The 13,914-nt window shown below is 37.0% G+C and overlaps 1 protein-coding gene across 4 annotated transcripts in view; it reads left to right on the plus strand.

Annotated features, from left to right (window-relative positions):
- Window positions 1-13,914, plus strand: part of UCHL3 (ubiquitin C-terminal hydrolase L3) — a 105,323-nt gene that overhangs the window by 18,351 nt on the left and 73,058 nt on the right. For all 4 annotated transcript variants that reach the window (XM_007501455.3, XM_007501456.3, XM_007501457.3 and 1 more), the window contains exon 3: window positions 11,928-12,056. In XM_007501455.3, coding sequence (XP_007501517.1) covers window positions 11,928-12,056 — 129 coding nt within the window. The remainder of the gene's footprint in view (window positions 1-11,927; window positions 12,057-13,914) is intronic.

Consider the following 13,914-nt stretch of genomic DNA (forward strand, 5'->3'; position numbering starts at 1 on the left):
ATATAAATTTACCCCATTTTGTTTCTTTCCCCATTTTTTTTAGTATTAACCTCTTTTTTTAGCTCTAATTGTATACACACACACACACACACACATATGTATTTATGCATACATATATCTATATACATATTTATGTCTTGGCATTTCATCCCATATAGTTTGTCACTGTTCCTTCTAAGTGTAATTCTTCTAGCTGCCAAGGTGATAATAACAATTTTTAAGAGTTACCAATGACCTCTTTTCTTATAGGGATACATATCATTTTAACTTATTGGGTCTCTTTAAAAAAGTTTTGTTTTGTTTTGTTTTTCTTTTCACACTTTTAAAATTACCTTTTGATGATTCTCTTGAATTCTGTTCTTGGGCATCAGATTTTCTGTTCAGGTCTGGTCTTTTCTTTACAAATGCTTGGAATTCTTCTATTTTGTTAAATGACCATACTTTCCCCTTTAAGAATATAGGCAGTTTTGCTGGGTAGTTAGTTGATTCTTGGTTGTAGACCTAGTTCCCTCGCTTTCTGGAATATCATTTTCCATGCTTTTTTGATCCTTCAGTTTAGATGCAGCCAGATCTTGTGTTATCCTCACTGTGGTTCCATGGTATCTGAATGACTTCTTAGCAACTTGTAATATTTTTTCCTTGGTCTGATAGTTCTTGAATTTGGCTATTACATTCCTGGATGTTGTCAGTTGGGGATTAAGTACAGGAGGTGATCTGTGGATTCTTTCATTCTCCACTTTTCCCTCTTGTTCTAGATTGTTGGGGCAGCTTTCTTGGATAATTTCCTGTAGTATGATGTCCAGGATTTTTCTTTTGTCATGGTCTTCTGGTAGACCAATGATTCTTAAGTTGTCTCCTGGGATGATTTTCTAAATCTTCTGCTTTGTGAATGAGATGCTTCATATTTTCCTCAATTTTTTCATTCTTTAGATTTTGTTGTATAGTTTCCTGCTGCCTTGTGAAGTAATTTGCTTCTAATTGTTGAATTCTGGTTTTTAAAGGCTGAATTTCATCCCTGGCTTTTTGGTCATCCTTCTCCTTCTGGTCTGATTTTCTTTGGAGGTCATCTTTCATCTTCTTTGCCTCATCTTTCATCTCCTTTGCCTCATTTTCAAGCTGATTAATTTTGGCTTTCAAGACACTGTTTTCTGTTTCCAGATGACTTGCTTTTAAAGTCATCTTCAGCCTCTCTTAATTGTGTTTTGAATTGTATTTTGAGTTCTTCCAGAGCCTATATCCAATTTGCTGAATTGTCTATTATTTTGCTTGGAGTTCCCTCATCCTTTACTGTTCCGTTTGCTCTTTGTTCATTGCCTGTATAGAAACTGTTGATTGTAATTTCTTTTTTCTTTTTCTGTTGTTTGCTCATATTTACCCCTTCTTTACTCCCTGCTGTTGCCTGAGCTCTTGCTCCTCTAATTTTGTGTGTGTGTGTGTGTGTGGTTTTGGGCTTTTCTTTCCGCCTTTACCCTTGGAGTTTTGTCAGTAAATCTCTCAGTGCAGTCTGTGGGGGAGGGGTGTTGGAGCTTGAGCTTCTCTGCCCTCTGGAAGCTTTGATGGGATTAAGTCCAGCAGACTGTGGGGAAGGGGTTTTGGTGCTTGAGGTTCCCTGTCCTCTGGAGGCTTTGATGGAATTAAGTCTGGCTGGGTTGCTGGATGTGTCCTGGGGCCAAAACCTCGGGAAGGGGTGGGGGTGGGGGGAATATGGAGTGTCTCTGCTGCTTCAACTATGCCTTCCGCTCTGCGTTTCTCCTCTTAAAATTGCATCCTCATGGCCTCTGTTGGACGCTCTGAGCCTGGCACAGCTTTTCCCAGAAGGTACTCCCTCCAGACCAACACCTTTGCCCATCCAGAGGTTCCAGCTGCCACTGGAGGCTTAGAGCTCTAGGTGGGGGAGGGGTCCCGGGACCATCCTTCTTCCTTCCCCTTAAACAGGAGTGTTCTCGAATTCTGGCTTTGGGGGGCGTATCTTTTAAGCTGAGTCCAGCAGGAGGGTTTCCTTGGCTCTGTCTTGTTGTTAGGTTTGATTTTCAGTCCCCTAGGAGCATTTAGGTTGCAATTGGTAAGGAAGGGTTTTCAGAGGTCTGAATGTTTGCTGCCTCTACCCTGCCATCTTGACTCCGCCTCCTTCTCTTGAGGATTTCTTGAAAGATGATGTCCAAACTTTTTGATTGTAGCTTTTGGGTAGTCCAATAATTCTTAACTTATCTCTCCTGGATTTATTTTTCAAATTGGTTGGTTTTCCCATGAAATATTTCACATTTTCTTGTATTTTTTCATTCTTTTGACTGTTTGATTATTGTTTTTGTTTTTGTTGTTGTTGTTTTAATGTTTTATAGTCATTAGCTTCCTTGTGCCTAATTCTAATTTTTAAGGCATGATTTTTCTTGAGTGAGTTTTTGTACTTCCTTTTCCATTTGGTCATTTCTACTTTGTAAAGAGTTCTTTTCCTTAGTAAATTTTTTTTTTTTGCCTCTTTTTCCAAAGAGCCAGTTTTGTCTTTCACGAAGTACAACCTTTTTGATGCATTTTTGTAAATCTTTTTTCATTTATCCAATTCTGATTTTTAAGGAGTTCTCTCTTTGGATTTTTGTGTCTTTTTAAAAACTAATTGGCCTATTTTGTTTTTTAAGTTATTAATTCCTTCATTTTTTTGTGCCCTTTTTACCAAGCTATTGGCTCTTTTTTCATGTTTTCTTCTATCATTATTATTCACTCTCCTTTTTTTCCCCAGTTTTCCCCCACTCTCATTTCTTTTCCCAGTTTTCCTTCTACCTGTCTTATTTGATTTTTTAAAATCCTTTTTGAGTTCTCCATTAATTCTTTTTGGACTGGAGAGTAATTAATATTTTTCTTGGATGGCTTTGGATGCAGCATTATTGACTTTGTTTTCTAATGAGTTTGAGTCTACCCTGTCACTAAAATAACTTTCTTTGTTGAGTTTCTTTCTTTTTTTTTCTGTTTATTTTCCTGCTTTTTTTCTTTTCTTTTAGTTTAAAACATTGTTAAAGTTGGACTCTGTAACTGTGGTGAAAGCGGCATAGTTCCAATGTTCATGTCTTCTGCCTTCAGAGCTGGCATTGGGAATCTGTCTGCTTTCATTTCTTCAGTGTGGTATGATGAAAGGAGAGGTGTGTGGACCTGTACTCTGGTCAGTAATTAACCCCAAGCACTTTCATTCCTTGGAACTGTGCCCAGGGTCCCTTGTTCCCCCGTGGCTTCAATTGCTGGTGTATGTTGGAGCTCCTCCTTACCCTATGACTGTGCCCCAGGACTGCTACCTAGTTCTGTGTATGGGCAATGTGATAAGAGCCTTGTACCCAGAGTCAGCAAAGGGTCCCATATACTCTCCTAAGCAGTTATTTGATTCTCCCCCCCCCCCCACCTCCGCTCCCCATATCCCCACACTCCTGCTTACTGTCTGTGGCTGAGAGCTCTGGAAGGCTTGGCTGCTTCAGTTCTGCCCCAGAACTATTACTGAGGTGGGACTTGCCTTGTTGTTCTGTGTCCCAACTCTGCCTGGTGCACTAGATCCCTCCTGCCTACCTTCTAAGTTGTTTTAGGCTAAAAACTTACTTCACCCCATCCTTTTTGTGGGTTAATGTGCTCTAGAATTTATTTTGAGGTGTATATCATTGCTTTTTGGAGGGTAATTTGGTAGAAATCAGATGGGTCCCTGTACTTTCTCTGCCATCTTGGCTCTGCCCTCCAAGAGTTTCAACTCTTAAAATGAAAATGATCGGATTCTGTGATACAATGAAAAGTTCATTCTTTTAAAGCCCTTTGGGAATAATTCCAAATTGCCTTCCAGAATAGTTGGATCAATTCATAACACTTTCAGCAATGCATTAGTGTCCCAAGTTTGCCATATCCCCTCCAACATTTATTATTTTCCTTTGCTGTCATATTGACCAGTCTGCTAGGTGTGAGGTGGTACTTCAGAGTTGTTTTGATTTGCATTTCTCTAATTATGAGATACTTAGAACACTTTTCATTGTGCTTATTGATAGTTTTGATTTCTTTATCTGAAAACTGCCTATTCATGCCCCTTGCCCATTTATGATTTGGGGAATGGCTTAATTTTTTTGTACAATTGATTTAGCTCCTGTCATCAACCTCTCTCACCTTTCCAATGTATTGATCTCCTCCCTTCCCCCTAGTGTGCTTCTTTACGAAATATATATTTACCAATTTTTTTTATCTTTTCCCATTCCTATTAGTATTATCCTCTTTTTAACTCCTAACCTGATGATAATGACAATTTTTAAGAGTTATCAATATCATCTTTTCTTATAGAAATACAAATCATTTGAACTTTTTGAGTCCCTTAAATTTTTTTTTCTCTTTCTTAATTACTAATTATTATTATTATTATTATTCTTAATTACTAATAATCTTAAGCATCCTATCAACACTACTAGGAGGCTGAGGGGGATTGAATCAAACACACCTGCGAAAAATACTAGCATATTCATCAATTGCTCATATAGGATGAATAACCATCATTATTATCATCTACCCTACACTTACTATACTTAATTTATTTTACTACAACCATTACCATATTCCTTATACTCAACCATTCGTCAATAACTAAAATTAACTCACTATCAACCCTATGAAACAAGTCTACCACCATAACCATTATTATTATATTAATACTTCTATCCTTAGGAGGACTACCCCCATTAACAGGCTTTATACCTAAATGATTAATTTTATAAGAACTAATCTCATATAAAAATATACCCCTAGCAACAGTACTAGCTCTCTCCGCACTACTAAATCTATTCTTTTATATACGAATTATTTACTCATCAACACTTACAATAGCACCATCCATTAATAACTCAAAAATACAATGAACCCTCTTATCACCAAAAACACTTATACCCATTCCAACACTAACAATAATCTCATTATTATTTTTACCTTTAACCCCTATATTTATTACACTCACATAAGAATTACAAGCTTTTATCTTGCATACTTCGAACGCAAATCGAACGCTTTAATTAAGCTAAACTCTTCAACTACTATTAAACCTTGGTAGCTTTACTGACTACTTTTTTGAATTTGCAATTCAACGTATTAATATACTTCAAGATTAGATTATTCTAAAGGCTTAGGATAAAATCTAGACCAAAGGCCTTCAAAGCCTTAAGCAGGTGATAAATCACCTAGCCTTTACTAACTACATCAAGCTCTCCCGCCTTGGAGGAAAAAAAGGTGGGAGAGCCCCAGGCAGCCCTACTTATTGTTTTATAAACTAAACTGGTGGGTATTTATCTCACTTTGTCTTAATTAACAGTTAAGCGCCTATCTTTCGGCTTCAGTTTAATGGTAAAAAGAGATATTATTCTCTGTCTTTGAATTTACAGTTCAATGCCTAGCTCAGCCATTTTACCTATGTTCATTAATCGTTGACTCTTTTCAACCAACCATAAAGATATTGGTACTCTATATTTACTATTTGGTGCTTGGGCAGGAATAGTTGGAACCGCACTAAGTCTTCTTATTTGAGCAGAATTAGGTCAACCAGGAACTATAATTGGTGATGATCAAATTTATAATGTGATTGTAACCGCTCACGCTTTCGTTATAATTTTCTTTATAGTAATGCCTATTATAATTGGAGGTTTTGGTAACTGACTAGTGCCCCTAATAATTGGGGCTCCAGATATAGCATTTCCCTGAATAAACAACATAAGTTTTTGATTACTACCACCCTCATTCCTTCTTTTACTAGCATCATCCACCATTGAAGCAGGAGCAGGAACTGGTTGAACAGTGTATCCCCCACTAGCAGGAAACCTTTGTTGATTCTCTTGAGTTCTGTGTTTGGGCATCAAATTTTCTGTTTAAGTCAGGTCTCTTCTTTAGGAATGCTTGGAAGTCTTCTATTTTATTAAATGACCATACTTTCCCCTGCAAGAATATAGTCAATTTTTCTGGGTAGTTGATTCTTGGTTGTAGACCCATTCCTTGCTTTCTGGAATATCATATTCCATGCTTTCTGGTCTTTCAGTGTGGGTGCAGCCAGGTCCTGTGTAATCTTGACTGTGGCTCCACAATATCTGAATGGTTTCTTTTTTAGCAGCTTGTAGTATCTTTTCCTTGTTCTGGAAGTTTATTGAACTTAACTATAACATTCCTGGGTGTTGTCAATTGGGGATTTAATGCAAGAGGTGATCTGTGGATTCTTTCAATCTCTACTCTCTTGTTCAAGAATATCAGGGCAGTTTTCTTGGATAATTTCTTATAGAATGATGTCCAGGCTCTTTCCTCTGTCATGGTTTTCTGGTAGGCCAATAATTCTTACATTGCCTCTCTTGGATGTGTTTTCCACGTCTATTGTTTTATCAATGAGGTGTTTCATGTTTTCATCAATTTTTTCCATTCTTTTGATTTTGTTTTATAGACTCTTGCTGCTTTGTGAAGTAATTTGTTTCTAGTTGTTGGATTCTAATTTTTAAAGACTGAATTCCATCCCTGAATTTTTGATCATCCTTTTCCTTTTGGTCTGTTTTTCTTTCACTTTCTTTGCCTCGTTTTCAAGCTAGTCAAGTCTGGGCTTTTAAGGCACATATCTTCTTGTTTTAGTTCATGTGCTTTAGTTTTTAGTTTTTTAGTTTTTTGCTTTTTAAGTTCTTTTCCCAATTTTCTTTAGCCTCTCTTAATTGTTTTTGAATTGTGTTTTGAGTTCTTTCAAAGCCTGTGTCCAATTTGCTGGAGTTTCTGAGTTTTTTGCTTGGTGCTCCTTGGTCCTCCTCGGTTCCATTTGTTCTTTGTTCATTACCTGGATAGAAGCTGTTGATTGTTATTTCTTTTGTCTTTTTCTGTTGTTTATTCATATTTTTTCCTTCCAACCTCCACTGACTGCCCCCATTGACTATATTCTTGCTCTTCTGTTTATTTGCTAATGTTGTTGGTTTGGGTTATTCTATCCTGAAGGGGCTTCTTCTGTGATCTTCTTATTAACTGGATTAGACTGATGGAGCTGGCCTATTGCATTAATGTGCCCAAGGACAGATTTTCCCCAGCTGCTAGCAGAAGCTGAAAGTGAAGGTGAAGGTGTGGAGACTGAAGTTAGTTACCCTTGTCCTCCTCTTTACTCTTTTCTGCCAGCCACCTCCCTTCCAGCTGCCCAGTCAGAGCTCTGTTTCCCGTGGTGGTACCAAGTCTGTACAAGGCTGTAGCAGCTACAGCCTTTTCCCTGGAATCCCAGTCAAGAGGATTCTTACTGAGGGTCTCAGCATAGTAGGTGTGGGAGGGCTGTTGGAGATTGAGCTTTTCTGCCCTATGGAGGTTTCTTATCTGCACTATTGCTAGACTGGATTAAGTCAGCCAAGCTGTCCTGCAGAGCTGGATGAGGGGAAGAGGGGAGACCAAAAACTCCAGAGAGAGAGGCCCAAGATGGAGGAGTGGTGGCTGAAGGCTGCGACCAGGCTTCCCTCCTCTCTGACCCTCTCCTCCAGCTGCCTCCTTGCCAGCTGGGGTCAGAACCCTGAGCCTCAAGTAGCTGGGGTGGAGGCCTCGTCTCAGACCCCAGCAACCACCCGAGTCTCAGTACTGTAGGTTGGGGAGGGGTCCTGGGACCTTCCTTCTTTCTTTTCTTTAAACTTGAGATTTAAACTTGAGATAAACCTTCTCTGTACTTTTTAAGTTGAAGCAGGAGGGTCTCCTGGCTCCGTCCTGTTGCTGTATTTGGTTTTCTGTCCCCCTTGAAGTGTTCTGTTTTTAACTTTTATTTCCTAGCATATTTTTGCATGGTACATGATTCAAGATCTCCTCCCCACAGTCTTTCCTCCCCGCCCTCCCCCAGCTGCCAAGCAATTCCACAGGGTTATACATGTATCGTTGTTCAAAACCTATTTCCATTTTATTCATATTTGCAATAGAGTGATCTTTTAATGCCCAAACCCTAATCATATCCCCAATAAACTATGTAATTGATCATATGTTTTTCTTCTGAATTTCTGTTCCTACAATTCTTTCTTTGCATATGGATAGTGTTCTTTCTCATAAGTTCCTCTGGATTGTCCTGGATTGTTGCATTGCTGCTAGTAGAGAAGTCCATTACATTTGATTGTACCACAGTGTATCAGTCTCTGTGTATAATGTTCTTCTGGTTCTGCTCCTTCCACTCTGCACCAGTTCCTGGAGGTCATTCCAATTCACATGGAATTCTTCCAGTTCATCATTCTTTTCAACACAAAATAGTATTCCATCACCATCAGATACCACAATTTGTTCAGCCATTTCCCAATTGATGGACACCCCCTCATTTTCCAGTTTTTTACCACCACAAAGAATGAAGTTCCCTGTTTTCTATTGGTGTGTAAGGATTGTTTCCAGAGGAATTGATCCTTGCTGCTTCTAAGCCGCCATCTAGAGTTATTTTCTTCATTAAGATTTTATACCTCATTCCAAGCTGCTAATTCCCTTTGACTCTCACTAATTTTCCAACTTTTTCCTCTACCACTTTCCTTTGTTTTTTAAAATTACTTCTTAGGTTTTTTTTCTTTCTTTTAAACTCTTGCTATAAACCTTCTAGGAATTTTTGTTAGGCTTGTGTCCTAACTATTTTGATTTGAGGCTTTACATGTGGATGTTTTTGAGTCATTGTCTTCTGAGTTTCCCTGTCACTATAATAGCTCTTTAAGGTAGGCTTCCTTTTTTGTTTGTTCATTCTTCCACCTTATTTCTTGAATTTGATCTTAGAATTAAGAGTTGGATACTGCAAAATTCTGGGAGTGAAGGTTGGTTTGAATTTCTGTCCTCCTTTCACAGCTCAGATAAGGGACCTGCAAACTCTCTGTCCACCCAAAATAATATGATCCAAAATAAGGCCTATTCACTGCCCTCCTGGTCTGAGCTTTGCAATTTCCTGACCTATTTTGGTTAGGTTGTTTGTTCCTGGTTGGACATTTTAGGAGACTTGTGCTAGATTCCACCACTATTAGCCTGCTAGGAGGCTCTACTGATTGAGAAAGAACTGCAGACTTTTCTTCATTCTGGGACTCCTACTCTTCTTATTCTACTGTAGGATTTAAATTAATGTCCAATATTCCAAGTGTTATATTTTATAAAGTTTATTAGTAATCACTAGAAGTAAAGGAATAAAAGGATAATTAGAAAGTAGGTGGCTAGGAATCGTGATTTTTAGGGTAACAGATTCTAATTACACAATCCCCTCTGTGATTCCCATGGAAAAAAAGCATGTAGAAATCTCCCAGATGAACATGCCTAGTTTCCCCATGGAATCAGTACACATAACCAACTTACATTTCTAAACATCTATATCTAGAGGTACATACAACATTGCACTTTGTAAGGGGAAATTACAATAATTTGGGGACAAAAGGGAAATAAAAGAGAAAGAGAACAAAACCAATGATTGCTAGGTGCGTTGACAAAAAGCCAATTAGGGGCAGTTCCCTTTGGCATAAGAGTGTATATGTATATCAAAGTATATGTTTCAACCCCGCACAGTTCAATTTCACTATATCCCAAAGTTCATTCTGAACCTTTTCGTGCAATGTGAGGTTTTTGCAGGCATCTCCATGGCGCCTTTTCTAAACAGTTCACTTTCTTGATTCAGGGAGGTAGCAAGTTTCTTAACCTAAAATTGCTCTCAAACAAGAAAAATTTTTTTAAAACTAGAATTTTCTGACAATTCTACACTACTGCAGATTTCAACCTGGGCTCAAGGCTAGAACTGAGTCCCTTTTTTATTCCTGGGATCAGAGATACACAGTAATGATTTCTTTTCAAATTTTTTCCTTTGCTTACTTATTACATAGATATGACCTATTCTCACAAACACTCCTCTATGCCTTGGATCAGAAATGTGGTAGTTATTGTTTCATCATTTTTCAGTTGTATCTGGCTTTTTGTGATCCCATTTGGGAGTTTCTTTCCATTTCCTTCTCCAGCTCATTTTCCAGATGAGGAATCTGAGGTAAGTGGGGTTAAGTGACTTGTCCAGTGAGACACAACTACTAAGTGTCTGAGGTTGAATTTGAACTCAGATCTTCCTAACTCCAGGCCTGGCACTCTTATCTATTGCACCAGCTAGCTAGATAGCCTGGCTATATTGTTAATGAGGTCTGTGACTTGAGGCAGATTCTTTTACCAGTTTGGGCTTCATCTGTGAAATCAAGTTACTTTCCTGTGCTAATTGGGAAGAAAGCATTTTGCAGCTATTAATATAAGTTGTTATTATTCCAATGGTGTGACTTTGATAGTTTTCCTTAGTGCTTTGAATGTGCATTTGATTTGCTCCCACTTAGAATGTTCTCCTCTGATTTCTTTGCTAATCCATGTCAGAACCTTTAATGTGGCTTTTCCAGAAGGCTGTGATAGTCTTTGTTCTTAACTTCCTCTGTCAATGGTTTTTAGGGTTTTTTTGTTATCCCTTTCTTGTGGATTTAGGTGCTACTTAATAAAGACTTGATTGTTATGTAAAAAAAAACAATCATTGAATACCTTTTATATACACAATGTTGCAGAGGGGTGGGCACAGCAGGAATTCAGAGGAATTATGTTAGAAACATTGGGGAGAAACTTAGCACAAGTGCTGGTGACCAAGAGAGGGCTCAAAGATAATTCCAAAGTTTTGAGAATGGTTGACGGAAATAAGGAAGTCAGGAGGATTTGTGGGGAAAGAATGTTTGGTTTTAGACATGTTGAGTTTATAACTAATGTCAGTGAATCTTGAATTGTTAGAAAACCATCTCATTTTATTTAGATTTGGAAGAAGACTTTAGAAATTAATTTTGTGAATTCCTTTATTTTCTTTAAAATTTTACTGATGACTTGTCTTTATATCACCAGCATTTCTGGGTATATTCACATCTTTTGCTCCCTACCCACCTGTTAATGTCTATCCTCAAAACAAATAAGAAAAAATTGCTAAGCAAAACCTACCAACACATTGATCAGATTTAGCAAAGTATGCAGAAATCCATACTAGTAGTTTTCCCTACCTCTCCAGCCAAAAAAAATAAAGAAAAAGGACGGAAAGTACATTAATCATCACCAGGGGTCCAAATTGGTCATGATAATTATATAATGTTCAGTTTTGTTTTTATTGTTCTTTTCAATTATATTATTGTAGTAACTTTATCTGTTGTTTTTCTGGTTCCACTTATGCATTACTTTTTTACATATTTCTCTTAATTCCTAATATTCGTTAGTTCTGAAGGTTCAATAGCATTCATTGTATTCATATTTTTACACTTTGTTCACCCATTGCCCAATTGATGGTTTCTAGTTGTTCACTACCACAAAAAGTGTTGTAATAAATACTTTGGTATTTAGGAGAATTTTCCATCTTGGTGCAATATGCCAGTATTTGATTTGACAGGTGAGAAAACTAAGATCCAGAGAAGTTAAGTGATTTGTCCCAGGTGACACAGCCAGTTCATATCAAAGTTGAAATTAGGACTCTTGTCTTCTTAGTCTTTCCAGTTTTTTGTGCCATTTCCACAACACATGCCCTTCTCTTTTGTAATGTAAATTATCACAAAATTTAGTTTGCTTTTTATCTTATTTAGAGGACAGAAAAAACCTTAACAGATTACTATTACTGTGAGTCAGGCTAATTTTACAATTTATTAGTTTTAGAGAGAAAAGTTTATATATTAGGTTTCAAGTGTAATTTAAAGCATGGATTCAAAAAAAGATGATTATGAATTAAACATAAGTTGCTAATGGTGGCAAAAATAGATTTTGATATGTATTTATCCATTTCATCTTAAAACACACATGTTATATGGATACAATAGGATAATGTGTGAATCTAAAATAGCTTTGTTTCTGACATATATGAAGCCTCGCTCATGGTCTTAATGTTTTAAGTGCTTGTTTGAAGATTTTTTCCTTTTAACCATATAATTTGTTTTTGTTTTTCTTTTTATCAGTTTCTCAAACAATTAGGTCTGCACCCCAACTGGCAGTTTGTTGATGTATATGGTATGGAACCTGAACTCCTTAGCATGGTGCCACGGCCAGTCTGTGCGGTATTGCTTCTTTTTCCAATTACAGAAAAGGTAAATGTTTGCTAAGACAAATGTATTGATCAAAATGAAATTATTCTTTATTGTGAAATTAAAACTCCAGGGTTTTTTTTTTAAGTAGATATCCCTTGTTTTCCTAAAATTAGCATTTTGTTTAGTTAATCCTTCTGAGAAGCAGCATAGTATAGTGAATAGAATGGGAACCTGAAATCAGGAAGACCTGGGTTCAGATCCTTCCTCTTATACTTAATACCTTTGTGACCATGGTCAAATTACTTATCTTCTGTGAGACTCAGTTTTTTTAGTCTATAAAAAGTGGTTAATAACATGCAGTAACTCATTGAATTGGAGCATTTAATGAGAGGATGTATATAAAGTGTTTTGCAAACTTTAAAAAGTAATATAAATGTCCGCTATTATTATTAGACATAAGAAAAACTAGTTTAATTGCTTAAATGGGATTTTTAGATCCTGATATTCATATTTATAGTTAGCATTAGGAACAGAATAGGGGCTAGACATAATGATTTTCCTGGCATGATACCTATGCAAGTTGAAACCTTCTCTGCTTCTTACAGTCTTATAGAGAATTGCCCAGGGTCCCAAGAGTCTTAAATGTTGTATAATTTTCTTCATATGTAAGATTGTAATCCTACAAATTTCAAAGAGGTTACCAGATTTTGATAAGATATTCCATGTTATATTGAACCATATATGTGCTGATCCAGGAAATAATCCAAAACAGCAGAATCAAGAGAGAATTGTAGAATTAGGAGAGAGGTTAAGGGTTGAAAAGAGACCTTTGATTTTGATGGTGGGATCATTGGTAACTTTTGAAAGTGCTTTCAGTAGTGATGGTAGTAACCAGATTGCAAGAGAAGGAAGAGTTATGAAGTTAATAATTGGGACAAAGACTAGAGAGGCTGGGGTTAATAAATATGGTGGGGTTAGCTTTGGAAAGGAGGTAGGAAGGTTTTCTCTATAAAGAAATTTTGAGGTGGAGAATGCAGAGTTTGAAGGAACTCATCTTAATCTTTTCAGTAAAGAAGGAGGTAAGGTCCTCTGTAGAGAGTGGTCTGGATTTCATAAGAGGAGAACCAATATAGCTTCATTTGAGAAGAAGTTCAGAATGATAGCTGTAGGGCTTGATAAAGTCTACTAAAGAAGAAAAAAGTTACTGAGAAGGTTAGATATATGGCATTTATTTATAATAAGGGCATTTGGCTTGATTTTCTGACTTTCCAGTGAAATCCTGCTGGACACTTGGGATCCGAGAAAATAGAAAGTAGATTTCATCAGGGTTGTGGCTATTGTCATGTTTAAATTTTAACAAAAGGGTAAACTGAAGCAAATCATTGAGCAACATAACATTTATTAATAGGGGCATGCTGCTTGTCAATAAATGGGTTAGTGGCTTGCCTCAAATTTTGCCAAAGACCCTGAGCAAGAAAACAGTTTTCCTTATTTAGGTTTTGGGAGTACAGAATAAAGAACTATAATGTTATGAGCCTGAGGGCAATATGATTGGTTACAGAGCTGAAGAGCAGAAACAACATAATTAATTGGAAATTTGCTAAAGCAGGCTAGCAACAAACCCTCATGAGACTGAGAAGTGCTTTTTCTTTAAGTTTAAGTATGTGATAGTGGTTCATACTTTTGGACAGCAAACTAAACAAACTTGAAAGATAACTTGGTGGTCTAAAGATTTTAGGCTCAAGTTTAGCAAAATTCTTTGGGGTAAGAATAGATCTGTGATTAACAGGAAGACTGGATTTCTAAGCTTAATGCATTATAGACAGTTGGATTCTGAACCAAGTTGAAAGACAAAAAGCCTAACTTTAATAGTTATGGGACAAAAGTAGTTATAGGACAGAATCAATTAGTTATAAAT

The sequence above is a fragment of the Monodelphis domestica genome, chromosome 8, assembly GCF_027887165.1.
Source record: "Monodelphis domestica isolate mMonDom1 chromosome 8, mMonDom1.pri, whole genome shotgun sequence".
NCBI classification, from domain to species: Eukaryota; Metazoa; Chordata; class Mammalia; order Didelphimorphia; family Didelphidae; genus Monodelphis; species Monodelphis domestica.